The sequence below is a fragment of the Pogoniulus pusillus genome, chromosome 15 (assembly GCF_015220805.1).
Source record: "Pogoniulus pusillus isolate bPogPus1 chromosome 15, bPogPus1.pri, whole genome shotgun sequence".
In the NCBI taxonomy this organism is placed as follows: domain Eukaryota; kingdom Metazoa; phylum Chordata; class Aves; order Piciformes; family Lybiidae; genus Pogoniulus; species Pogoniulus pusillus.
In genome coordinates, this window is record NC_087278.1 from 171,765 (window position 1) to 198,972 (window position 27,208).

A 27,208-nucleotide genomic window follows, 5' to 3' on the forward strand; every position below is an offset into this window, starting at 1 on the left:
CTGAAACATGAAATAATTAGTTTGCCTGCAAGTCAGAGCACTACCTTCAATGAGGCCAAAGTAGTGTGCTGAAGGTTCCAAACGCATCCCATCTGGTCCTTGGTACTCAGCAATTGATAGGGTAGAGCTCAAAGTGTCTCAGCAGGGTGGGAGTGTGGAATGAAATCACAGAAGACTGTGACTGTAATAGATTCTAGTTTCATAGTGGACACATTTACTCAAAATAATTTACTTAATAACCAAAACCCACATTACCAGATGGCAGAGGAGACCTTTGATTGAAAACTGTCTGTTTCTTCTAGTTCATTCTCAGTGTGAGACTGGACTATCGGATATCCTACATGCTGTCCATCTACAAGAGGGAGTTTGGGGAAAGCACTGACAACATGGATTGCTCTGCAGCATCCCCACCTGACACACCAGGGACTGCCTCAGGTGGGTGGCACCCTTGTGTGGCTCTGTTAAGTGATTCTGTGCAGGCTGCAGCAAACAAGGAGCTTAGCCAGCCCTGAAAGGTGCATGCTGCCTAAAGCTGAAAAGCTTGTGGAGAAATGGCACTGCTCAGGACAAATGGAGTGGAGGGTAGATCATGAACAGATGTTAGAGGATGTTAAAGTCAGGCGAATGTGGTATGGAAATGGAGCTGTTTTCCCGGGAGCATTCCTGTGCACACAGAGGCACTGCACAGGCTGACTGATGTCTCTGTGGCCACCTGCAAGAAAGACATACCAAAGGGCGGCTAAGGTCTGCTGAAGCTATTCCAGAGCACAAGAGGTGTGCTGGTTTATCTGGGTGATGATAAATGTTCTAAAATCCACCTGTCTGCCTTGTGGGGAGTGGCTCCTCTAGCAAAAAATGGACAAGTTTCATGTTCTGTGTCATTCGTGGGTCATGGCTTGTGGTTTGTGCAGCCCCTGGCACTGTGGGGCTCTGGTTCATCACTGCAGTTTGGGTCTTCTCAGTGACAGTAATGCACAAGCTAATTCTGTCCATGTCCCAGTTTTTCCCTCCTGCTCTTGCAGAGAGTGAATTGCACCCAGCTGAGGATTGTGTGGTTGCTAATAGCTGCTTGAAAAGCAAGCAGAGTTCAGCTTTGCTGTGCTGATTAAACACTCAGCACTGGCTTCCTTTTGAAACTTGTATTTATGTTTTTTTGCAGCAATTGTTCCTGACATAGACGAGATTGCAGCTCAGGCTGAAACCATGTTTGCTGGCAGGTAAATGCTTTGAAGTTCTGCCTCTCTATACATTTATCTGCTTGCTCTCGTTGATATTTCTCATGGACAATCTCTGTTTGTTGTGTGCTTTCACACACTTTTCCTTACTTCCTACATGACACACACCTGGACATAAAAGTGCCAGGAAAGACCTGGATTTCAACAGGCAGACACCCCTGTTGGTATGGATCACAGAATCCTCCCAGCTGGAACAACCCTTTTGGATCATCCAGTCCAACCATTTTCTGACTTCACCAAGGGTGCTGCTAAACCACGGCCCTCAGCATCACATCTCTGCCTCTGAAACACCTGCAGGGATGAGGATTCAGCTTCCTTTTAGGAAGCTGTAGAGAGCAATGAGGTCTGCTCTCAGCTTCCTCTTCTCCAGGATAAACACCCCCAGCTCCTTCAGCTGCTCCTCTCCAGACCCTTACCCAGCTTTGTTGCCCTTCTCTGGACCTGCTCCAGCCCCTCAGAGTCTTTCTTATGGTGAGGATCCCAAAACTGGACCCAGTACTCAAGCTGTGGCCCTCCCAGTGCTGAGTCTAGGGGGACAATCCCTGCCCTGCCCTACTCCTACTGGCCACACCAGTGCCAACCCAGGCCAGGATGCTGTTTGCCTTCTTGGCCACCTGGGCACACCCTGGCCCATCTTCAGCTGCTGTCACCCAGCACCCACCAGGGCTTTCTCCACTGGGCAGTTTCCATCTACTGCCCCCAGCCTGGAACATTCATGGGGTTGTTGTGACCCCAGTGCAGAAGCCAGCACTTGGCCTTGTTGAATCTCATCCCACTGGCCTCAGCCCATGGATCCAGCCTGGCCAGGTCCCTCTGCAGAGCCTTCCTGCCCTCCATCAGATCAACTCACCCAGCTTGGTGTCACCTTCAGACTGAGGGAGCCTTTATCCCCTCCTTCATCTCACTGATAAAGATGTACTGATAACGTCCCCTGGTGTCTTTGGGATAGTTACAATTACAGCAGTAAAACTGAATTCCGTTTAGACAAGGCTGCAAGCTTTTTCTGGAGCTAGGGAGAAGGATCTGCCCCGTGGGGACTCTGATCTTTTCTCTCTCAGTCCCTTATGTGCTCCCAGTCTTTACCAGCACAAGCAGTGCCTGCAGTCTCTCTCCCTGAACTCCCTTAAGGTAAACCAACACACAGCCCTTGGCCTGCCTTTCAAGTGAGAAGAGAGACCCAGTGGCTTCTTGGAAACATTACTTCTGCTTTGATATGTTAAGTGTAAAGCTGCTTGCTGCCGTTCCAGATTACGAGTACTATTGCAGAGATAGGATGCTTTTGGCAATTCTCACTATTTTTGAGCTTATTTCTTCTCAAATGAAATGTTAGTAGCAGCTGAAGAGGGAAGGAGTGAGAAGGGCCAAATTAATCTCTGATGAAATTTTGTTCACTTGAATTAATGTGGACTGGGGATGAGCTTGGTACCGTTTCTAGGAGGCATAAGCGTGTCTTTGTGGTGTGCATTTTCATCGCAGCGCCTGACACCTCGCACACATTTCCAGCTGCCTTCCAACCCCTAACCCAATGTGATTCTGTGCTGGTCATTCTGCTACCAGGTTGCTGCAGCAGCAGAGGGCTGTAGGACTGAAGCCCTTATAAAACATTAAATTGGTGCTCACAGCTTCTGTCCTGCAGCATCCCTGACTTGATTTTAGGAGCTCTGTCAAATGAGGATTGTGTCTGGAGGCATACTCATGTCAAAAACCTCTTTTACTTGATTTGACCCTTTTTTCCAATATGTGTTGCAGAAAGGAGAAGAATGCAGTTCAGCTGGATGATGAAGGGGGCAGAACTTTCTTACGTGTGCTGATTCACCTTATCATGCATGACTACCCCCCTTTGCTCTCAGGAGCTCTTCACCTGCTGTTTAAGCACTTCAGCCAGAGAGCAGAAGTTCTGCAGGCATTCAAACAGGTACGGATGAGCAGAGTGTCACAGCAGGCAAAGGGTTTCCAAAGGCTGCTTTGCTTACCTCAGTTGGTGTGTGTAGCATGCCAGTGATCTTCCTTCGAGGCCTACATTCAGCAGAGGATTGTGTTTGTTTCCTTAGCTGAACACGTGTGGCAGTGTGTATGATAGCTGTGGACCCAGAAATGCTTCTTTCTGGCACTGCATCCATGACTCCTGAGATGGGTCTGTGGTGACAGTGGGTTCACACCCACCTCCCAGCAAGATGTGGTGCGGTGAGCCCTCAGGGCTGTTAGCAGCCCATGTGCTGCAGAGTCGGCAGCCAGACTCCCCAGCCTTTCAGGACTACTGAGGCTAGGTATAGAGTTCTCCTGTTATTCATGTGGTGGTTTTGGTTCCAATTCATGTGTCTCTGCATTGTGCTCTGCTGTCTGATACTGATATGCCCAAAGAACAGGAAGGCAGGAACAGAGCCAAGCCTGTTATCAGCTTGTTTTCTTTCTTCCTGATGTTGGTGCATGTGTAGGCTCCATGTGTCAGTGGATTAGGATGGGGGAGCTGAGTGAGAGACCTCTTAGTTATGTAACCCTGGGTAGCATATGTTGATAAGACCATCTGATGCTTGTTTCAGGGGTTTGATTGCTGCTTCTCTCGTTGTTATATAAGATGTGAAGGTTTCTCTTGTTTAAAAACAGCTGAATGAGAAGGACCTGGAAACCTTCACTTAATGGTGCTGCAGAGCAGCATCGTGGCCTCCCACCAGAGAGGGGGAGCTAGGCCATGCTGGGTGGTTGCACAAACAGCTGCTGTTCCCAGGGAGGCATGGATTCAGTAGCTGACCATCTCTTCATGAAGCATGCAAAGGTTAATTGACAAATAAACAAAAATATGCTGTGGAGAACATGGAATGTGAATGTCTCAGTTCTTGTCTGCCATGTAAAGAGGCAGAGGAGTAGTTTAGCACCAGCCTTGGGAGAGTTGGAGCATGGTTGGACATAGGCTCTCAAAGGTCTTTTTCAACTAAAACTGTTCTGTGATTCTTTGTCACTGTCACCTTCTACGTAAGTGTCATTTCTTACCTGTGCTCATTGCTGCCCTGCAAAGACTGCTGTTGGGTGTTTTGTAATATTATCTTCATTTTGCCTCAGTAGAGCAGAGAGCACTGCAAAGAATGGAAATATGTAGAGCATGCTAGATCAAGAACTACAAGCAGCAGTGAAAAAAAACATCAAATAATGTCAACAGTGCAGAAAAGTGAGGTTAATCTTAGTGAGAGGCAGCAAGTCAGGCGGTGGGAGATGACATGAAGCCAGGAGTCAGCTGGGGAGCTATATTCAAACATGCTTTTCTGTCTGTTACTCTGCAGTGTACTAGAGGTGAGCAGCAATGCTGCAGCCACCTGACTTCTCTTCTGCTGCCCTGACTGCTTCTCATATCATCTGCTTTTGGGTCTGTTCTGTGAAGCACTGTGTCAATGGGATAAGCTGTTTCTATCTGATCTGCTTTCACACCATTCAACTGCATAGGCTCGATACCGTGAGGATCTCAATCAGTGCATAGAGCTCAAGAGCCTGTAAAGCTGTGCTAGCACAGGAGAAGTTTCACAGTGTGCTGAAGGAGAGAGAGTATTGTGAAAGTTGTAACCTGTTTGGGGCAAGAACAGCCTCTGACTCTGTTAAAGGTTCTTTTGATGAATACGGACTAAAAAGGCTGCATGTGAGATGTTTCAGTTTCACAGAGGAGGTGACATAAAGCACCTGAGAAGGGCTCAGAATGGAAACTGTCAAGCAGACTGCCCAGGCATAAGTGCTGGTGCTACTGCTGTAAGAACTTTACAGTGTTCTCTATTTCCAGGTCCAACTGCTGGTATCTAATCAAGATGTTGATAACTACAAGCAAATCAAGGCTGATCTTGATCAGCTACGTCTGACTGTAGAAAAATCAGAATTGTGGGTTGAGAAGAACAGCAGTTATGAGAGTGGAGAGGTGGGTGACAATCAAACCAAAGGGGGAGAAGAGCCAATAGAGGTGAGTTTAAAACCTTTGCTCTTAGAACTGCTTCAGCATTGACAGGTCGTTTAATGAACAACTGCAAGTTTGTGGCTAGGTCAATCCAAGTAGCAGAGCAAGAATATGCAGTGCTCCAGCTGAGTGTCAGAAACAGACAGAATAGGAAATTCAGCCTTTTCCCTCAGTGCATTCAATGTTCCAGCTGCCTGCCCACGTCACAGAGCTGCCTGCCTGGCTAGGAGCAAGGCGCCGTGCTTGGCACATCTATGTGACCAAGGAGGTGATCCAGGGAACACAAGCTGCTGGTTGTGTTGACCTGCTGGAAGAAGGGAGTAGACAGTATCTGTTCCTACAGCTAAGGGAGAGGAGCACAATCAAACCTGCTTCTCAGACATCACAAGGAACTGCACAAAACATGAGACTGATCTGAGGACACTGGAGTTTTTTGACCCTTGCTGTACGACACTCCTGGCATGTGTTGTGGTTTCAGAACTTTAGAACTTGGATCTGGAACCATGAAGACCTGATTTTTAAAATAAAAATACTTAGTTTTGTTTTTCAGTGACAGGTGAAGGCTTTATACAAGCGTATGAAAATGAAAGAGTTGCCGTGGCCAAGGTGTGCACCATAACTGTAGATAGGTTTTTCCACCAATATTTAGTTCCACTTTTTCATCAGAGGAAATGGGGAGAAATGAACAACTGTGATTTCTGACACAGCACTTTCCTTATTCTTTTCCATGGTAGAGTCTTCCTTGGTGGCAAGAAAATGGGGGAAGTTTAGCAGGAAACCAGTTGGAGATTATGCAGCATTGCAAAGCCAATGCATTGAGGAAAAGTAGGAGCCTTTGAGAAGAAACAGGATGTTTGCAGGTATCTGTGACACATGCTTGGCCTTTCAGATGAGAAAGCAGATTTTAGGTGGCTTTATATGGTAGGAAATGCAGAGCTCCAAGAGAAATTCCCAATTTTTTGGGACAGTGTAGGTCCTACTCCTTCTCTAACTCATTTGAATTTAGTGGTGTCAGAACTGAGGAGGAATATGGACTTTGTGACGCTAAGTCTGTGGGATTTCCTTAAGCATAGCTCAAGTAAGAAGGAAAATGTTCCTTATAACGTTTAGTGACTGGAAAAGGAAATGGGGAAGCAGGACATGGGATTGTGGCAGGATGTTCACGAGGCTTTTTAGCTCTAACACGTTCCAAAGCGCAGTGAGACCCTTTGCGTTCCCGCCAATAGCAAAGAAACTCCATGAAGTGGGGAGAAACCAACGTGCTAGGAACAGAAGCATCTCCAAAGGGCAGTTTTCAGTGTTTTGTTCCTGTGAGGCATCCCTGTGCCTGCAGGGATTAGAAGATGCACAACATCATCTCTAGCAGATCACGAGACTTTTGTCTCAGGTCAGTAATCTGTATAACTGCATGGATCATCTGGTGGTGACTCAATCAGCTGTATTTCCAGTATTTTTTCCCACTGTGACATTATTCTTTTACACTCAGGAAGTGCTCTTACCTAGCAAAGCCACTTTGGGTAGTGAGTATTTTCTTGGAGATCTTAAGTCAAACGTAGGAGGTGAGATGCTGACCATAGCCTACACTGTGAGAAGCAGGTAGCTACCTTCCAGCAGATAAGCACCTCTGTGAGATTTGCTTTCTTGGCATGCATGCTGGCTGTTCATCACTGAGCTGGATCAGCCTCTAAGTCTTTAGGGAAAATGCTTCATATGCCTGGGTTTAATTTTTCCCAAACAATGTTAATGTGCACACAGGAGCTTAAATGGCATTCCAGAGCAGTCTTACATAAAGACCAAGATTTCGTCCTCTCTGAAGCCATTTTTGTCCTCACCGTTGCAAGAATCACATAACAGTTTAAAAAACAGATATATTTCTTTGCCCTTAGGCTTCTGAGTCTTTTCTTTCCACCTTTCTGTCACAGCCTGGTGGGGCTAGACACTCAACTTTTTTTTTCCAGTTGTATGACTCCAGGAATGGGATTTACAGAAGAAAAAGGCCATGTTCTTCTAGATAAAATATCCACGATTCTCCAGAGGAAAACCAACAAGTCTTACAGCCATTCAGGATCATCTTGACAGGAAAGAGTGCTTGGAGTTAGGTCAGACATAGATTAGACACCATACAGGATTAGGAAGAGATGGGAAAATTGGTCTGGCATACCTGGGCCTTGTCTGAGAAGGGAGAAGCAGCTGAAGCCTGTTTGCTTGGGTATCTCTAGTAAGGGAGTTATGAGTCTCTCTACGTGCCATTGGCCAGAGTGTGGTGTTTATTGTCCTGTCTCTGAAGAATGCATTGGTAGTGTAGCACTAGAATTGGATCTTAGAAGGAGAAATAGTCTTAGTGGAAGGACTCTCAGATGAAGCTGGAGTACAGTGGCACGTCTGGAGCTTCTCATCTTCACCATCCACCCTGAAAGGTCAGCAAGGTTTCAAGGAGTTCAAAACTTCAGCACCCTGAAGCGTGTGGTGTTCTCTAGCTCTCCTCCTTTGCTGGTCTGTGGCAGCTTGCTCTTATTCTGGCAATGTTTAAATAAACACCTCCTTGAAATGGTGACCTGGAGCTTCTGAGAGGAGCCCTCATTCCCCTAAGTAAGGAAATGCAGCCTGGGGAGGGCAAAACTGTGCTCGCATGGCACCGACTTGTGCCATGCTCAGCTGAGATGAGCCAGATCGATTCAGCAGCAGGAGCTGCTTGGGCTGGATGGTGGAATCTGAGCATCCACGTATTTCTTTTCTGTTGGCTTCCAGAAAACACCATTTCCTAAGGTGGGATAGTGAGATGAAAACCTTTCTCCTCACGATCTCCATGGTCCCTGTCCCCTACAGAAAAGTCTGTCATGGAGCGTAACTAGGCAAGATATGCGACTGAGTGTCTCTGGTGTCTCAATGGTGACATTGCCTCTTGATGACTACCTCCCTGGCATACTCCTATGGATTCAGTAAAGAAGGTTTTGCTTTGTTAAAAGAAAGGGTAGATTCAGCAGTTTAGTCCTGATTAGCATGTCCAGATAAGACATCATTCATGTGGATTATAAAACTACTTTGATCACGGAAGGATGCTGATAAAAGTAACAGGTAAATTAATCTTGGTTAACCCAAAGTCTCAGAACGAAAAAGGGTGGTTAATTATAGCAAAGAGTCTGAAGTGTCTTCCAAAGTACTGATTCCAGCAGCTAGAGAGAAGGCAGTGTGCATGCTAGCAACCTACGTGAGCAAAAAGCTACCGCTGTTGCTCAGATCAGGCTAAAGCAGTGGTGCTGACAGCCTCAGAAACAGCTTCCATGGCCAACTGGAAATTCAGACCAGATAGGATTTACAGAACTTCTCTTCTCCATCGACTGTCAAAGTTCAGAGAGAGGTTTCAGGAGGTACCAGATCAGTCTGGGCGCTTTAGCACAGTCCTCCAAATCAGCAGGGAGTGCAAGGGCCCAACAGAAACCAGAAGCAGACCTGGCTGGTCCTTTCCCACACTGAAACACTGGTTTGCAGCCTTGTTCTTACACTATGAGGCAGTCTCCAGGTTTACTACAGTTTTGCTATCTGATTAGTAATGTCAGCATTCAAAGCCCAGTCTTTCATTTCTTTGTGTTTCCAGTCAAGCCTTACCACAGAAGGCTGCAGAAGAAACCCACCACTGTCAGCATTCAAAGTTTGTGTAGAATTTTCCTCCTTGTGTTGACTGAGGCATGGTGGAAAGGTGTGGAGGTGTTGCAGGTACTTGCTGACTTTATTCATCATGCCCAGCCGAGGCTTTCCAGGAGTCGAGCATGCAGAGTCACAGCTAGATGCAGCAGTTTAACAGGAGGTTCCCATTTGTGTTTAAATCCTTTCTGTCATCATCCAGAGACACGGACAGAAGTGTCCTCTGCATAGGGGAGAATTATTCCTATTGTCCATGTGCTTCTTGTTCCTGTACAGCTGAGAACTCCACCCTACTTCTCTCAGATACAGAGGTCACCTTAAGCTATTTCTCCAGACCTCTGAAATGCTCCCACAGACTTTGTCGTCTTTCCAGCTGCATTAGAGAGTTTTGGAACCGAGCTACTGAAATTCACTTACGGGCTCTGCTCATCCTGTATCTAAATTCTTGTCTGATTTAGGGATTGTTCTCTTTTAGGAAGATCAGAAACATGAAGACACAGGGCAGTTTCCTCCAATCACACTGGAAATTTGAAACAAAGGAAGGACTTGGATGTGGTTGTTCAGACTGGATGGATGGCTGCACAAAGAACAAAGGAGTCTTTGTTATCTGTGTTATGTCTGTTCCCTTCACTTGCTGTTTTAAAGATACGGTTCATGTTCAGGCAATTGCAATAGATCTCTTGTTGTGTGTTTGTTACAGGAGTCAAACATTCTGAGTCCAATACAGGATGGGATCAAAAAGCCACAGATAGACAGCAACAAAAGCAATAACTACAACATCGTGAAGGAGGTGGGTACAGCTGCCAGGAAGCCGGCTTGACGCGCTTGCTTGATAAGTAGATTTAGTAATTAATTTGAAAGGAATGTTTTGCCTTGTCTGACAGAAATGGTTCTTTTCTTGCTTGCAGCCTTATTTATTTGTTCATTCATTTACAGATTTTGATTCGACTCAGCAAACTTTGTGTTCAGAATAAAAAGTGTCGGAGCCAACAGCAGCGACTGCTGAAAAATATGGGTGCCCACTTGGTAGTCTTGGACCTTCTGCAGATACCCTATGAAAAGGTTAGTCTCGTTGCTTCGGTGGTCAAGAAGATGAACTCAGTAAGGGGAAAGGCCTCCAGAGGCCCAAGAATCAATGTGTGGTTGCTTTTTAAAAGCTGAATTCAGTCAGCTCTTGTCTGCCTGGACATGCTCAGCTGACTTGGTCTGTCCCTCTGCAGAGTGATGAGAAGATGAATGAAGTCATGAATCTGGCACACACTTTCCTCCAGAACTTCTGTCGAGGAAATCCTCAGAATCAAGTTCTCCTCCACAAAAATCTCAACCTGTTCTTAACTCCAGGGGTAAGAAGTGCTTTTCAAAGAGACTGCTATACCAGGAAGTGAACTGGGACTTAGTGACAAATGATAGTGCTGAATAAATGAATTAATGAAGCTCCCTCTCTCTTCTCTGGCCCTGACTTTGTTCCCTCACTGTCTTCCCTTCTCTCTTCTGTGTTTTCTCCTTTGTCGTTGCTCTTTATGTCATTGTTTTTGATGTTGCCATTTAAGAGGTGGGCCTCCTGGGCTTTCTTTTTTGTTGTTGATGGAGTTGTAAAAACCTTTTCTGTTACCCCTCACAGCAGCAGCTGGGCTGAGTTTTAGCTGGCCTTTTGCCTTTTTGATGTTCTCTGCATGACCTAACTAGATGCCTGAACTCTTCTGGAGTTGCCAAGGGAGGTTAAGTTGGATATGAGAAGAAACTCTGTAACTGAAAGGGTTCTCCAAGCCTGGCACAGGCTGCCCAGGGAGGTGATTGAATCTCCACCCCTGGAGGTGTTTCAAACAGACAGAGATGTGGTGCTTAGGGCCATGGGTTGCCCCAGCCTTGGTAAAGTTAGGAAATTGGGTGATCTTAAAGACCTTTTCCAACCACACTTTTAATCCACGTAGCTCCTGGAAGCTGAAACCATGCGGCACATCTTCACCAACAACTACCTGCTCTGCAATGAGCTGAGTGACAGAGTGGTGCAGCACTTTGTGCACTGCATCGAGACCCACGGCCGCCATGTGGAGTACCTGCGCTTCCTGCAGACCATCGTGAAGGCAGATGGCAAGTATGTGAAGAAGTGCCAGGACATGGTCATGACAGAGGTGAGTCAAAGGGTCCAGATGTTAACTGCTTGTGTGCAGTCTGCTTAACACACAGGTGTTTTGAGGTTCTCTTTTCTGCTCTTGGTGCCACTGGGATGTAATGACATCAGCACATCAGAGTTCTGGGTGATAGCACAAGTGATGAATGTTTCAGCAGAGGTTTGGGGGAGTTCAGTTTTCTAAGGCCATATGCATACTTACTAGAAAGAAAACAGGAGTGTTGGCATGGTGCTAGAGAGGTGTCTATTTGTAGTTGGTGTAGCATGGGACTATCAGAGTTACATAACCCTAAAGTGTCCTCTGCTGTAGTTCAGGATCCCATCTATGCAGTGATCTTGCCACGCTGCAGCATGGGTTTGCCATATAAGAGGCTCTCCCCTCTATGGTTTGATTAAATGGGGCTGTAGCCTTTGGGGTTTTGGCACACAGCCATGTAACAATTCTAGGTATCAGTTTCTGCTTCTCTTTCTTTGGTTCAGGGCATTTATGTGAGTCAGTAAAACTACTGTAGCTTAAACAAGCTAGGTTTGGAGTCTGACCCAGTACACTCTTCAGAGAGGCTCATGGACAAACCTTTATGCCAGTAAAGGTGCTGAGAAAACACATAATTAGCTTTGAGATTTGGTACATAGAGTGCATGATAAATGAAGTCTTCAGACTGCATTTAACTGTGATTATAACAACAGCTCAGTGAGATTCATAAGTGGACAGAGATAAGTTCTAGTTGTGGTCACAGTATCACCTAAACCCTGTGTGATGGTTTGGGGGTTACCCCGCCCCCCACACTTTTGTATTTGCCCCAGCTAGCTCAGACGGACCCTGGGAATATAGATGAAGCAATTTATTTACAGCTAGCAGAATTTACAAGCAGCTATTTACAATATATACAGTTATATACAATTATATACAGAAATATACAAAGGATAAACAATATAAAAGCACAACTCCCCTCCCAGAAACCTGAGTCCCCAGGAGGGGCTCTCAAACCACCCCAACACCTCCCCCCGGCCCTCTCAACCTTACCCCAGTTCTCAGGAAGAAAAGAGGTGCAACCAAGAGGTTAGGGAGCAAGATTAGTAGGAGCAGGGTTAATGAGATGTGACCAGGTCTAAGGCAAAAGCAAGAGTGAGAAACAAAATGGAGAAAAAGTCTTTCTTCTTCCCAGAGTTCTCAGCAAGACTATGAGAGAAGTTGACACAATTGTTTTTCATTTCACTGCCCGTTATCTAGTTCTTCTACCAAAACATTCCAGCTTGCTTCAAACTAGCACACCCTGCTGAACTTTTGCTCCACAGCAACAAAGAATAAAAACTTCTAATTAAGAAAATACAGCTTCAGCTTACATGGATAACCTTTAATGGAATCCACCTCAACCTTTTCAGTTTGATTGAAGTGTTTTAACATGCAGCATCAATTTCAAGCCTTTGAAACAGTTCTTGTATCTTTGTACTTTTACATTTGCCCCCTTCCAGTACAGCTTCTTGAAGGCTTTTATTTTCTCCCTGAACAAATTGCTTAGATTTTTCTCAACTTAAATACTGTTACTGACCTATGACAGCACAAAGGTAAGTGGTCGTGTTACATTTCCAGGCTGGCCACATGATGAAAATCAAAATGAACTCAGATTTGGCATCATGAGTCCTACAGGATTGTGCAGGAGGAAGGGAGTGCCTCTGCATATCAGAGGGGCAGGATGCTGTAGGAAGTTTCAGGCAAGTGACTATGACTTGCTAGAGAAGGATGCCACCAGTGACCTTAGAAAGGCACCTGAATGGCAATCCAGGTACAGAGAACAGCGTACCCAAATGGCTGCGACTTGCCAAGGGGTTGGGAGAGTTTCTCAGCAGACAGCTGAGATGAGCTTGGTGACCTTAAACACTGTGGTGTAACTTTTTGTGTGCCTCCAGATGGGGCACATAAACAATTTACGAGGAGACAAGGCAGCCTGAGTGTACAGCTTGCCTCAACTGCTCCTATATTTTCTTTTACTCACGGGAAGTATATTGAAACATTCCTGTTTACTGGGAGCCAGGCAGAAACTGACCCTATTGACATGGTTTGGGAAGTGCACACAGATGGAGCACTGCTGCAAAGCTGTCCTTTCACAAACTGCATTCAGCACTCCCAGGCTGACCTATTCCCTCACTCTCATGTCTTTGGCCACCCTGTCTGCAATGCCAGCAATGATGTTTACTCACCTGAAAGATTCCTTAGGGTACTTTTTCTCCTTACAAGCATGCTTTGAGGCTCCTGGTGAAACAGTGCTTACCAGCGCAAGCATTACTGCAGAGAGGAGGGCAAGGTTTACCTTTGAACTAGACTAACGTGGCAGCAGAGTTCTGTTACCTGTAGTACTCTGGAGTGATCCACTGCAAGATGTCAGCAGCTGCTCCAGTGCTGACCAACCTTCGTTACTGTTGCACAGGGTTCTTAACCTGTTGAAAACGTACTGCAGTGGAAGAAAAGGCTGCTTTTTTTTTAGTTGGGGGGTTGTTTGATTGTCTTAAATTTCATATTCCTCATCACTGAGCACAGTCAGAGCCTTGGCTAACACTGGATGCTTCTCAGTTTCTCATTTAAAGGGACATTTTCCCTGCTACAGGGGTCACTGTTTGAATGCCCTTCAGAAATCACATTTAAAAGTGTTGCACAGGCTTGGGTTCGTCGGGGCCTCAGTGGCAGAGCATACAGGGCTGCTGTGCTGCAAGTGTTTTCTGGACAGGGAAGGGCTTGTGGAGCTGTGTTCCACCCACCCTCTATGCACTCAGAAGGAAAGAGATGGGAGAAGGCAGGGGCACTGTCCTGTCCCAGCTCCTGCCCAGCTTACTGAGCGGCGCTGGCAGTGGGTGTATTCAGGCTATGGGCAGTCAGAACAGGGTCAGAGCAGAGCTTCCTTAGGAGGTCTGCTGAGATGGAGCTGGCAACGTCCACCTCCACCCAGGGTGAACCATGGGCTTGCAGCAAAATCCAATACTTAGGGCATCCCCTGATTTTCTGTCCAGTGACACTGGCAATGTCAGGATACACCTGCCAGATCTGCATGAGTTGGGAAGAATCATCCTTTGCTTACAGTGCTGAGCAAGGACATAGAAGAGGTTGTTTGCATTCTGGTTGAGCCCCAGGTTTTTTTGTGAGGCAGCATAGAAGATTTAATCTCTCTATGCCTCAAGTCCCTGCATGAAACAGGAATGATGATGCATCCTGGTCTGACAAGAGAGGGGTGAAGGTAATTAGTTAACTCTAAACAAACACTGAGGTGGTAGAAATAAAGATGGCAAACTGGCTTAACAGAGAGCTATGCAGGAACTGAGATTGAAATTCACCTTGCATCAGAATCACAGAATCATAGAATCAACCAGGTTGGAAGAGACCTCCAAGATCATCCAGTCCAACCTATCGCCCAGCCCTATCCAATCAACGCCCAGCCCTATCCATGGCACCAAGTGCCTCATCCAGTCTTTTCTTGAAGACCCCCAGGGACAGTGCCTCCACCACCTCCCTGGGCAGCCCATTCCAATGGGAAATCACTCTCTCTGTGCAGAACTTCCTCCTAACATCCAGCCTATACCTACCCTGGCACAACTTGAGACTGTGTCCCCTTGTTCTATCAGCTCAATACTTGCTGAGTGGATCCAGGTTTGCAGTACCTGGATAAGAGCAGGAGCTGGCCTTGGGTGTTGTTTTCCCACCAATGCCTGGTAAGGCAGCGAGCACTCTCTAAGCAATTGGGAAGGCAGGGAGCACTTGATGAGCACTTGGCGAGCACCTCGGGAGTCAGGGAGCGCTTGGGGAGGCAGGGAGCACTTGGTGAGCACCTGGGGTGTCAGGGAGCGCTTGGGGAGGCAGGGAGCACTTGGTGAGGCAGGGAGTGCCTGGTGAGCACCTGGTGAGTACTTGGGGAGGCAGGGAGCGCTTGGTGAGCTGCTTCAGCAGGGGTTTTCTGTGGTGTGGTTTTTAGCTAGACAGTCTTTGCATGCTTAAAGATCAGACGAAGGAATGGAGAAGAGCTTTGGGATGCTTGAGCCTCGGTGAGCATGGCGCAGGGTGCTGAGGGGCTGATGGTGTCTTGCAGCTGATCAACGGCGGCGAGGACGTGCTGGTGTTCTACAACGACCGCGCCTCCTTCCCGCTGCTGCTGCAGATGATGTGCTCCGAGCGCGACCGCGCCGACGGCAGCGGGGCCCTGGCCTACCACATCACGCTGGTGGAGCTGCTGGCGGCCTGCACCGAGGGGAAGAACGTGTACACGGAGATCAAGTGCAACTCCCTGCTGCCCCTGGATGACATAGTGAGAGTGGTGACCCACGATGACTGCATTCCTGAGGTGAGAGTCCCTGAGGCAGCAGGCATGGCACTTCCAGAAGCTCAGGAGCTGGCCAGTCCAATAGTGTTGGCCAACAAGTTTTCCAGGAGCCAGCAATGTGCCCCCATGGTCAAGAAGGCCAGTGGCATCCTGGGGCACATTTCAAAGACTGTGGCCTGCAGGATGAGGGAGGTTCTCCTGCCCCTGTACCCTGCCCTGGTGAGGCCTTCTCTAGAGTACTGCATCCAGTTCTGGGCTCCCCAGTTCAAGACGAGCAAGGAAGTTCTGCAGAGTCCAACAGAGAGCCATGAAGATGCAGAGGGGACTGACAAGGAGAGACTGAGAGCTGTGCCAGCTGTTTAGCCTGCAGCAGAGCAGCCTGAGAGGGGATCTGATCAATAGCTAAAGGGTGGAGGCCAAGAGGATGGGGCTGGGCTCTTTCCAGTGGTGCCCAGTGACAGGACAAGGGGTGACAGGCCCTCCACTGGACTTTCTCCAGTAGTTGCCTGTCTCTTCTGCTTGGGAGAGTTTGTTGCTATACTCCATAATGCTCAGAACCAGACATGTGCGTGATTGCTGAGTTTGGTGTTTGTACTTGAAGGATCACCTTCATTGTTCAGTATTTTTGCAGACAGAAAAATTCACATTAATGGTTGCTGTTATTCCACTCCATACTGATTGCTTTTACTGTTCCTGCAGGTGAAAATTGCTTATGTTAACTTTGTTAACCACTGTTATGTGGACACTGAAGTGGAGATGAAAGAGATCTATGCCAGTAACCATATCTGGAAGCTATTTGAGAACTTCCTCATTGATATGGCAAGGGTAAGCTTCACGAGACATTAAATACTCCAGCAGACTAATTGATACATCAACCACAGCTGCAAGGGGATGACAACAGCTAGGACTGCAGGCATTCAGTTTCTGTGGACCCTTGGGAGGTCCATGGTGTCACTACTTGTTGAATTAAATTCCAAGTCAGAGGTTGAATTAAGGTCCCATTCCCTGGCATCTCAGAGGCAGGACTTCCAGGAGGATATAGTACAATGACAGAGCTGTGAGAAGCCAGAGTGACACAGTGATTGCTGCTTACATTACATGCCCTGTTCCAGGAGGTTACTGCTGCTTGGAAGAGCCTGATATTGATACCGCCTGATGGAGTCCTTCTTTCTGCTTGAGAAGTACAACAGTAGCATTTTGGTGGGTGGTGGACTGTGTTTGATCCTTGATGATGCAAAGTCTTCTGGAACTTGCTTTTGGTAGCATGTGCCTGGCTTTTCCCAGCCCACAGCCCATTAAAGAATCATTTTGGTTGGAAAAGGCTTTTAAGATCCTTGAGTCCAACCATCAACCCAGCACTGCTGGGTCACTACTAAACTGTGTCCCTCAGCACCACATCTCCAAGGCTTTTTAAGCCCTCCAGAGATGATGACTCCACCTCTGCCCTAGGCAGCCTGTTCCAAGGGCTTGACAACCCTTTGAGGAAATAAATTTTTCCTCATGTCTTTTGATTTCCTGTGAACAGGCTGACAGGGATGTTTGTGTTCTCTTTTCTTCTGGTGGTAGCCATTGTCAGCTGTAATGAAACCTCTGCAAACTCTCTTCTGCTGGTTGTCTTGTCTCTTAGGTAAACAAAGTTCACTTGCAGACTTAAGATCAGAAACCTCCTTGAAAGGGGATTCCGATTTTGAGCATTGCTGATTTTGCCCCAGGAAGTATTTCCTGCTCTTTTATTCCCTTCTTGGGTTGTCCTTTCTTGATGTGTCCTGGCTATCCCGTGTAGCCCTTGGACATGACCTGTTGTCTTTGCTCTTAAGCTAGAAGCAGATATGTAGAAGAGGGACTGTGCCCACAGTTCCTCTCCTGATCTGGGAGACAAACCATTCCGTCAGATGATGTGGGGCTGGCCTGATGCTCATGCTCGCAACTACTGAGGTTGTTTCCACATACAGAGAAATTAGACTCCTGGTCTTCATGCCAGGTTTTGTCTGGGCTCTTGGCACTGAATGGCAAAGTGCAGGTTTGTTTTGCTCTCCTGCAAAGCCCTATGGACAGATGCCTAATTAGTCCTCTGAATTTCCTGGGTAACAGCAAAAAGCAGTGCAAGAGGATGTCAGAAGTGCTCTGGCCTGGCCTGCTCTTTGGCCAGCTCCCTGTGGGCAGCGCTTGCTGACAGGTTAGTGAGTATATTTGCTCAGAATTGGTTTTCTGGGCCCAGACAGAGCCCCTGTATTGCAAACACAGCCGTGTTGTGAAGCTCTCAGGATGGCTAGAAGGCTGTCAGCCTGGTGAAAGGCATTACAATAGCTATAAAAGCAGTGAGGAGAAGAGCTCTTTGATCCTCGGTGTTCCAGGGAGCTACAAGGGATGGTTTGGCTGAGGGAAGGGGAAATGCTTTTCTACCAGCTGCTGCAAGTGCCTGTCAGTGGTGAGTTTGTGAGCTCTGTTACTGGACAGCACTAAAGTGACAGAGAGTGTTATCCTCAGTTACCATCCCTTCCCTTTTTAAAACCACTTTAAAAAAGGAACCCTGTTTTCAACCCTCTGTGTGTTGAGGAAGAACATGGTCCCCAGATGTCAGCTCTTCTAGTGTGCTGCAGAACAATGCTGAGGCAGGCTGCCATACTCAGCCAGGCTGCCAAGGCAGGTGAGCTTCCAAAGACACCATGGTCCTGCAGCTTCTGCCAGCTGTGTTCTCTCCTGCCTGTGGCTTGCAGCATTGCACTAAGCAAAGGGCTGCTGCTGCAGGAAAGCCTTCCCTCTGCTGTGTGTGGCCCAGCCTGGGAGTCAGCAGCTGTAGTCTGAGCAGGATTAAAGAGGGCCAGTGTCTGACAGCTGTAAAAGTCATCCTGGCTTTCTCTGCAGAATTTTTGAAGTGTTATTCATGTGAGTTTTGGCCCCAAAGCCTCTTAAGGGGTTTTCAAGCCCTGCTTTCTCAATCCTCATCTCCATTTCATGCGTTTCAGTTTTTTCTTCCACAGGGAAACATCTTTTAGTCCCCAAAGAGCAGAGGGATAAGAACAAATGAGAGGATTTCCAAATTCCTTCTGCACTGGGAATTCTTCAGACAGGAGGTGGAGCAGAGTAGCACCCCCACATATGGCTCTGCCTTTTAGAGAAGCAAAGGGGAAAGCTTTAAGGCTTTGTGGAATTTAGTTTTGGTGATTTCTGAACTGCCCATGCTAGCACTGCACAGCTCCTGTGTTCCCATTGGAATCACAAGGGCTGAGCCTCAGAGCTACTGGTTCCAGCCAAAATTGGCATGCAGATTAATTAAAGGCAGGAGAACTTCAAGAGGTTTTTATTTATATGATTGATTAAAGTTTTGCTCATTAACTCCATGAAAACTGGGAGAGAGCTGAGAGTGGAGATGGAGACACACTGTTACAAGAACTGAAGGGCTGAAGAGTTTGCTATTTCAGTTTAGCCACTGTTCTCTGATCAGAAATCTTTCCTTTCTGAGGTGATATAAAATGCACTGTGAGGGGGCATGACTTGATTGTCTGACACATTTTAGGAAAGCAGGCAAGCAAAGCTCCTCAAGATGTCTCATTTCTGGAGGTCTCCAGTTCTTTCAGTTTCTACCTCTGCCAGCCATGTGTTTGTGCTTATGTGTTAGGCTCCAGATGCTTCTGTGTTCCCTTGAGCAGGAGTGCCTTTGGATGGCATGTCAGTAACCTGCCTTGAAGCACTCCTGGTGAGCTTTCTGCCTTGCAGAGTCCAAGTGTGGCAGCAGCAGTGTGTAATTGAAGAGCAAATTTGCCCTCTGTCAGATTCAGGATGATCATTTTGATCCTGTCACCAGCTTGCCTCTATGACCCTGAGCAATTCACTCAGCTTCTCTGGACCTCAGTTACCCATCCAGAGAGTGATGCAGTGGTGAGTAGGTAGCCCACAGGTTCCTGAATGTGTTTAATGCTCAGAGGCAAGGAAAAGGCTACCCCAGAGATGCTTTTATGTAGATTCCCTAGAACACAGCAGCAGCCTGTGGCCTGCAGAGGTGAAAGGACAGCTCTGCCTTCCATTTCTTGCTGAGCATGACTAGAGCTGCCTAGTTAAAGGCTCCTGAAGAGGGGAGTGTGGCTCTAGAGTGTGCTCCTTGTTTGTCCAGTCTTGCCTTTCTCACCATGCTTGGCCCTTCGTAGAGTCCTTTCACCAGTGCAAAGTCAACATGACTGTAGGTGTTCACTGGCTTTGAAAAGAGGTCACACAAGTACTGAAGGATGAACCCACCTTGCTGCTCTTTTCCTTTTTTTAAGCCTGGCATCTTTATGCAGCAACAGACTTTCAGTGTTGTACCAAAGGGCCTCTTCAGGGATCTTTGGTGCAAAACTTCCCCATCCTCCCACCATTTAATCATCCTCCCGTGCTCCAGAGCTGTCCCAGTACTATTCATTCTCTTTTTTCACTGTTTCTAGCTTGTCTTTCAAGTTTTCCCCACATGGCTCTCCTGCTTTACAGCTTACAACCCTAAAGGCTGTTGGTGTTGACTCTGCTCCATCTCCTTTCTTTGCTTTTTTAAGAACAGCTTTCCTGCAAATGAGCTTTGCCTTTGCCACCTACCTGTGGTCACTGATTTCAGGGAGAAGTTAAACCTTACTTGAAGTGTTTCTGTCTCATCTGCCTCTCCCAACCAGCCCCACAGTGGGAGGAGAGGCCAATTTTATTGAATCTCTCTAAAGGTGCAAGTGGCAGCAATGTGCTAACTGAGCCAGGAGGAATAGCCAGCCAGAGAGCTGGTTCAGAGAGAAGGTACTCAAAAGACACTGTGGGCTGAGGAGGAAGATAGGCTATGGCAAATACAGCTTCAGCTCCAAGAGAGGTCTCTCTGGTGGATTTTATGTAAAAGTAATTTGGGTTTGCATCAAGAAGAAATGCTTCTGTGTTGTAATAAATACAAACTAATGAGGATGGCATGTTGGAAAGAGCTGAACCTCACTGCTTCCTCCCTCCCTATAGGTTTGCAACATGACCACAGATCGTAAGCATGCAGACACCTCTCTGGAGAAATATGTCACGGAGCCTGTGATGAGTATTGTGAGTGGCTTCTTCAACTCCCCGTTTTCAGATAACAGCACCAGCCTGCAGGTGAGGAGCAGAGGCACAAACAGGCAGGTTGGCCCATTAATGAGAGCCCTTCTGCTACCCAGACAGGAATGCTGTGTCTTTGCATACTTCTCTCATTTCTCTGTCTCCTCACATGGCACTGGCTTGCAGGCTAATTCCTCTTTCAAAACACTTAACTTTTATTACTCGCAGCTCTGAACCTGCAGATAGCTCCGAATGGTGAGATGTACTCCTGACTCTTGTGAACTCATTGGAGGAGATATCCTTGCAGAGCAATAGTATAAGAAAACTGCTGTGTCCTGAGAACTGGAGGGGATCAGCAGTCCTGCTGCTCTCTGCTGTGTTTGCTGGACACCAGTGATGACATGAGGAATGACTGCATGCTTTGGCCCTTTTGGAGCTGCAGCATGGATTTCTGTTCCCTCCAGTCCTGAAGAGCCAAATGAAAGTAACGGAGCTGTAACATGACTCTACAAAGCCAAAAACCCCTTTCTTGCGGTTTGCACCGTGTCAAACCCTAGGGCAGATGTGGGGAGATTTCAATCCCATCTTTCTCTTTTTATTTCAGACACACCAGCCTGTTTTTATTCAGCTTCTGCAGTCTGCTTTTAGAATTTACAACTGTACCTGGCCAAATCCAACGCAGAAAGCCGCAGTGGAGTCGTGTATCAAGACTTTGGCAGAAGTGGGTAGGTGCCAGGTTTTGCTTTCATTGTTCTTCTCTGTGGTTTAACATCAGACTTACACAAGGTTTAACAGATTATAATTTAATCCTGCCACCCAGAAATTGTGACACTGAGGATTTCAGAAATCCCACTTTCTGAGGCTAAATTCTTTCTCTTTTTAGAACTCCTTCCAATCTGCCTCATCAAATGCAGTCTTTGGGTGAAACCTGTAGGTCAGACAGACCTTTGCTGAGTGAGCCATGCTTGAACTTCACCCTTAGTCAGTGATGATGTTAAACGTAGCTCACGTTGTGCCAGGAGGCAGCCTCAGCATTTCTAGGTCTGCAGGGCTGGTGGTCTTTGGTAGGTGTCTTTTGTGTGCCTCCTGCTCCTGGGGAAGCCAAGGGGAAAGCCTGAATGGAAGGCAAGGCTGATGTCTGGAATTCTCTTTGTGACTTTCTTCCCTCTGTGCTGAATTTGCTTTCTGCCTCTACTTTTCTTCTTTTCTTTCATTCATTTATCTGGGTTTTGGAGCAGGTTTACAGTTGGGGTTTTTAATGAGTATGCTTTTGTACTGTTGTATGGGTCCAAGATTCTTGCTACTCTGGCTTACCATCCATGGGATCCCAGCCGTGCTTTAGGCACTTTCAGGAGTGGCAAAGTGGAGCTGAGCTGTCAGTGAGGGGCATCACCTCATATCCTTTTCCTGGAGTTTTCTGCAGTGGCAGCAGGGCAGGGAAGCTTTGCATCACCTAGGGGTGCCACGGGCCTTGCAGCCTCAGAGCTGTCCCCTGGTGCTGCTTTGATGACAGCCCTAACTCTTCACACCCCTGAGAGCAGGTGCTAGCAGAATCATTAAGGCTAGTAAAGCCCTCTGAGGTCTGCAGGTGCAGCCCTGGCTGCATGCACAGTGCCCAGTTCCTCGCCCATGTCACAGGAGCTGCTCAGAAGCTCCCCAAGGCAGAGAATGGAATGGGGAGAGTTGTGTTGTGTCAGCAAACTCCCACACGGCCCCCTTGGGGTCTGGGAGGGTGAGGGACCAGCCGAGGGTGATGTCCACAAAGAACAGAGCAACCAGAGAAGAGGGGGAGCAAAGCTTCCATCAGACTGCCTGTGCAAAGGCTCCTGTGGCTTGGGTGCAGGTCACTGCCCTGCTCTGCAGGTACCCAGTGCACACCACAGTGCATCTCGCTGGGTACCAGTTTCTGTTCCTCCATGACACAAACCAGGCAGGGTTTGCCTCTTTTGCTGGTGCTGTGTGTGCACGAGGGTTGGATTTTGGCTACCCATCTGTGAGCACCCTTCTGCCTCTTTTTTGTTCGACTTGAGAGTCTGACAGCTTTAATGTTAGGGCCTTCATGTTTCACAGCAGGGATTAAAAACAGACTTCTAGAAAGATTGTGTCTGTATCAGAGAGAGGATTGGACAGATTTACAGCAGGGACCAAAGACTTTTGATGGATAATAAATGCAGTGTGGAGTTGAAAGAACAAACATGGTTTTTTCTGTGTGCTAGAGCCCTAGATTTAGGCACAAATCTCAGGAGGAAGAAAGATCATAGACAGATTTCCTGGGATATCAAAGATCCATATAATAATGCACTTCTCAAATACCCCTCTCAGAGCAGATTTAAGCAACATGCGTTCTGCTCAGTGCTTGCTAGCATCTTGCTGGCAGGGGGATGTCAGGCTTGCCTCAAGAGCTGGAGCTATTACATCTTTCTTAGGAGTGCTGGAAGAGTGGGCATTGCCTTACAGGTCACAAAAAGAAACTAAATTCTTATAACCCTGGCACTTCAACTGTACTCGACCACTAGGGAAAAGCTTGATAAGCTTTTCAGGCTTCACTTGCTGCTGTGTCTCCAGGCAGTTGTCTGCCTCCAGTTGGTGGACAAGCATTGAGGCTTGCTGCTTTTCTTCAGCAGACCCCTCTGTGGCTCCAGAGATTTGGAGCACGCAGACACCCAATGCTGTCAGGGTTTTATTGCCCTGTAAGTGCTGGGCTACCTGGCACGGACAGAAACATACAGGAGATAACACATATTTACAGGGATCTTCTGGTTCAGGAGCAGATTACCAGGATGATCCATTAATATCTTCTGCCTTGCCTCTGCTGTGTACAGGGATGAGCCTTTGCTTGTAAACAGAGTCTAAGATATGGATGATAAAACAGCTTCCATCTCATTGGGAAAACAGCCACAAATGAAAAATGCTTAAAAGGCCCCCTGAGTTTTGTGAAAACAGAGGAGCTAAGATGTCTTAGTGGTTTCATTTATTTCAAATTACTTATCAAAGGCCTTTCAGTTCTAGCCTTGTATAATATTTGCAAGATTGAGATGGATGGAGACCAGTCTCAAAGCCTGGATTTTAAACCATCTGCTGTCTTCCACACAGGAAAACTGGGGAATATCATCTGTCCTCAAAACTAATAGATCTAGACTGTATATCTTAAATCATCCTAGAATCATCTCTGTTGGAGAAGCCCTTTCAGCTCACCCAGACCAACCCCAAGGCTGAGGCTAAACCATTGCCTTCAGTGCCACATCTCTGCCTCTTGGAAATACCTCTAGAGATTCAACCAGTTCCCTCTACAGCCTGTTCTTCCAGGCTTTGAGAACCCTTCCAGCCAAGACAGTTCTTCTGATGGCCAACCTAAATCTCCTCTGGTGCAACCTGAGGCATTTCCTCTCCTCCTGTCATTTGTTACCAAAACAGGCATAGAGGAAGGTCTCATGTGGTGGTCAGGGGAAGGGAGAAGTGGATTATAAGAAACTACAGAAGCCCCACAGCCAGTCTTGTTGCCCTTTAAAAAGGACTTAGGTAGATAAACAGTCACAAAGGAGAGACATTTAAGCTGAAAGAGGACAGTGCCAGCTCAGACAGCCAGATGTCAGTAGACAGTCTGAGGAGCAGAGAAGTCCTTTCTGGCTGCACATTTATTGCCCAGATCCAGCTCACCAACAGCCCTTTGTGCAGAACCCAAGGCACTCCCCTGTGCCACTCCTCACTCACTCACTCTATCCTGTGCTGCTCCTCACCCACCCTGTCCTGCCCTCTGGAGCCCTTTCCTTTCCCTGACCAGTCACCACAGGAATCATTGCACAGCAAATGTGGGTTACATTTGACTGCTGCCTTGGAGTTATTGTGCCTATTTGAACTTTTCTATAACAATTTCTCCAGCCGTGAAAATACTTTATTTCATTTCCCATTTGAGTTTTAATTTTTTCCCCTGTTCTATGAAGAGCCAGACCTTCATTTTCAGTTTTTAGTTCAAATACAGTAATTACCCTGTTGTTACTGCTTTGACAGCCAGAAGAATACGTTCAGATGAAGCACATATTTTATTCTATTTTAACTATTTGTGTTTCCCTAATTGCAAGGAAAATTGAGTGATGATCTTTTTACAGGCTGATAAATATTTTACTGTAGATTTTGTGCTGGGAAAAAAACTTCCAAGTGAAGGGTGGCAGATTGGCGGGGCTGTCTCTTGCCTGCAGAAAGCTGTTCTTGCCTGAGCAGCCTGGCTGTTGCCAGCATTTGTGTCTCCCCATCCAAAGGCATTTGTTCAGCAGTCAGGAAATGATTAAGGAGCTGGAGGGGCTGATTTATGGAGCAAAGTTAATTGAACTAAATACGCATCACTCCGTTAAGTGACAGCTGGACGGGTGGGGGAACACCACAAAGCTATCTGCAGCTGTCTGAGGGGCAGCAGCAGGGAGAAGGGGAATGGCTGCATGGGGCAGGTGTGACCCAAACTGCCTACCACACCCCTGCAGGAGGGGCTGGCTCTGAGGGGCAAAATGCCTGCGTGTCCCCCAAGAAACACGCACTAGGGTTGGCTTAAGGCACTGTAGAGTGTACTGGGAGTGCTGGTCAGCAGCCGCCTGAAGATGAGCCAGGGTGTGCCCAAGTGGCCAAGAAGGCCACCAGCAGCCTGGCCTGGATCAGCACTGGTGTGGGCAGCAGGAGCAGGGCAGGGACTGTCCCTCTGGACTCAGCACTGGTGAGGCCATAGCTTGAGTACTGGGTTTGATTTTGGGTCATTCACTCCAAAAAGGACGTTGAGGGGCTGGAGCAGGTCCAGAGAAAGGCAGTGAGGCTGGAACACGTTTGGTGAGGAGCAGCTGAGGGAGCTGAGGTCATTTAGTCTGGAGAGAAGGAGGCTGATGGGGGATCTCATTGCTCTCTACAGCTCCCTGAAGGGCGGCTGAATCCTCATCCCTGCAGGTGTTTCAGAGGCAGAGCTGTGGTGCTGAGGACCATGTGTTGCTGAGGACCGTGGTTTAGCAGCACCCTTGGTGAAGTCAGAGACTGGTTGGACTGGATGATCCAAAAGGGTTTTTCCAGCTGGAAGGATTCTGTGATCCACACCAACAGGACTGCCTGCTTGTTGAAATCCAGGTCTTTCCTGGCACTTTTATGTCCAGGTGTGGGCTGTGTAGGAAGTAAGGAAGAGAAAGGGGTGTGAACATAAGCTTCAGTAAGCATTCCTGAAATAGAACCTTCTCCTTGCAATTCACTTCAGTGACGAGAGCTGCATGCAAGTGATGCAACTAACTCCACCTGAGCCCATCCCAGCTCTTCTGTGAGCAGCTGCCTTGTGCTCCTGGGGCTTCGGTGCAGCCCAGCCCCACCACGCAGAGCGCCTCCTTTGGAGTAAATTCTTGGCACTCCTGTTGCCGCTTTCTTGTGAGTCCCCATCTCAGAGCACTTTTGGATAGTTTAAGCAGTGAAGGAGAGGGAAGCTGCTGCTGCTGCTGCTGCTGCTGCTGCACTGGATACAGATAGAGCTGTCCAGCCCAGAGCAGCTTTGCTGTGTCCTGGCTCTGCTGTGCTGACCACTTCGTGGGAGCCATGGCTGTTCTGATGGCGCAGTTGTGAGCAGGTGGAGGGCTGCTGGTGCAGAGAACTGCCCAGTCAATTCTATCTCCTCTGACCCTACCCAAGCTGTGCAGTGTCCTTGGGCTGTGATAGCCCTGTGAAGGCTGTCTTGGGTAGGAGCTGGGCAGGAGGTCATCCTGGGCTGTGCCCTCCACTGCAAGGCAGAATACACCTTATTTGAAAGCACAGAATCACAGAATGGTGAGGGCTGGAAGACACTCTGGAGACCATCCAGTGCAACCCCCTACTAGAGCAGGGTTACCCAGAGTAAATCCCACAGGAATACAGCCAGGTGGGTTTGGATTGCTCCAGAGAAGATTCCACAGCCTCCCTGGGCAGCCTGCTCCAGGGCTCCTATGCCCTCCTTATGCTTTCCATGAAACCTCCTATGCTTCTTGTCCTGTCACTGGACACCACTGACAAGTCAGGACTCCACCCTACTGACACTGCCCCTTTAGCGACTGATCAGCATTGATCAGGTCCCTCAGTCTCCTTCCAGGCTGAACAGCCCCAGCTCTCTCAGCCTCTCCTAAGGTGGACGTGTAGACATGTTCTAGTCCACCCTGGTACCTCTGGTACCATACAGCCACCTAACAGCCTAACAGGCTTTTGTCCCATGTTCACCAGTGCCAGATGAAAGACAGAATGTTGCCCCTTCCTGACTCCTTTGTCTCCCAGATCTAACCCTGCTTGGTAAGTTTGAGGGCTGTCCAAAAGTATTTCTAAGTAGAACAAAAACAAACATGCTTTTAAATATTTTATGTTCAGATTTTAAGGGAGATTGACACATTTTGAAGAGGAAAGCAGCCTACAACACCTAAATCAAAAATAAATATTGATGTTCACATTTGTTCATCAGCTTTTCAAAGTGTAAAAACATGTTTCATGTTGTTTTAAATAATGAAATGTGAAACAAATGAAAGATAAACTTTCTACAAGCTGCAAAGGAAATCAGAAGACAAAGGCTTTGTTTACAGCTTAGACTTCAACAGTGGCCTCTGACAACCAATACAGATCTTAATTACAAATGGAATTATACATGTAAGGACTCTTCAGAACAAGGCAGGATTTGTGTCTCTCTCTCTCTTTGGTTTTCTTTGTGATAGTTTTAATTAGCTGCAACTCTTTGAACAGTCATGGTCCTTGACTGCTCCTCAGGCTCTGATGGAAGCTGTTCACTTCAAATGGCATTTGCAGAAGGCTGCCTTTGCCTCTGAACAGCATGCTCCCCGTGGCTAAATTTATTCTTGGATGGCTCAGGACTCTGCATACACACCACTTAATTGAGAAGTGAGCATTGTCCAGCAGCATTCTAGTGACTGACATTAGGACACAATAAATTGGATTAATGGGC

At 47.3% G+C, this 27,208-nt stretch overlaps 1 protein-coding gene across 1 annotated transcript in view; it reads left to right on the plus strand.

Moving 5' to 3' along the window:
• ITPR2 (inositol 1,4,5-trisphosphate receptor type 2) overlaps window positions 1-27,208 on the plus strand; it is a 204,644-nt gene that overhangs the window by 84,291 nt on the left and 93,145 nt on the right. Inside the window, 12 exon segments of the mRNA XM_064154862.1 lie at window positions 303-435; window positions 1,160-1,217; window positions 2,985-3,150; window positions 4,999-5,172; window positions 9,509-9,598; window positions 9,745-9,870; window positions 10,029-10,151; window positions 10,740-10,940; window positions 15,013-15,264; window positions 15,943-16,068; window positions 20,203-20,331; window positions 20,879-20,999. Coding sequence (XP_064010932.1) covers window positions 303-435; window positions 1,160-1,217; window positions 2,985-3,150; window positions 4,999-5,172; window positions 9,509-9,598; window positions 9,745-9,870; window positions 10,029-10,151; window positions 10,740-10,940; window positions 15,013-15,264; window positions 15,943-16,068; window positions 20,203-20,331; window positions 20,879-20,999 — 1,699 coding nt within the window.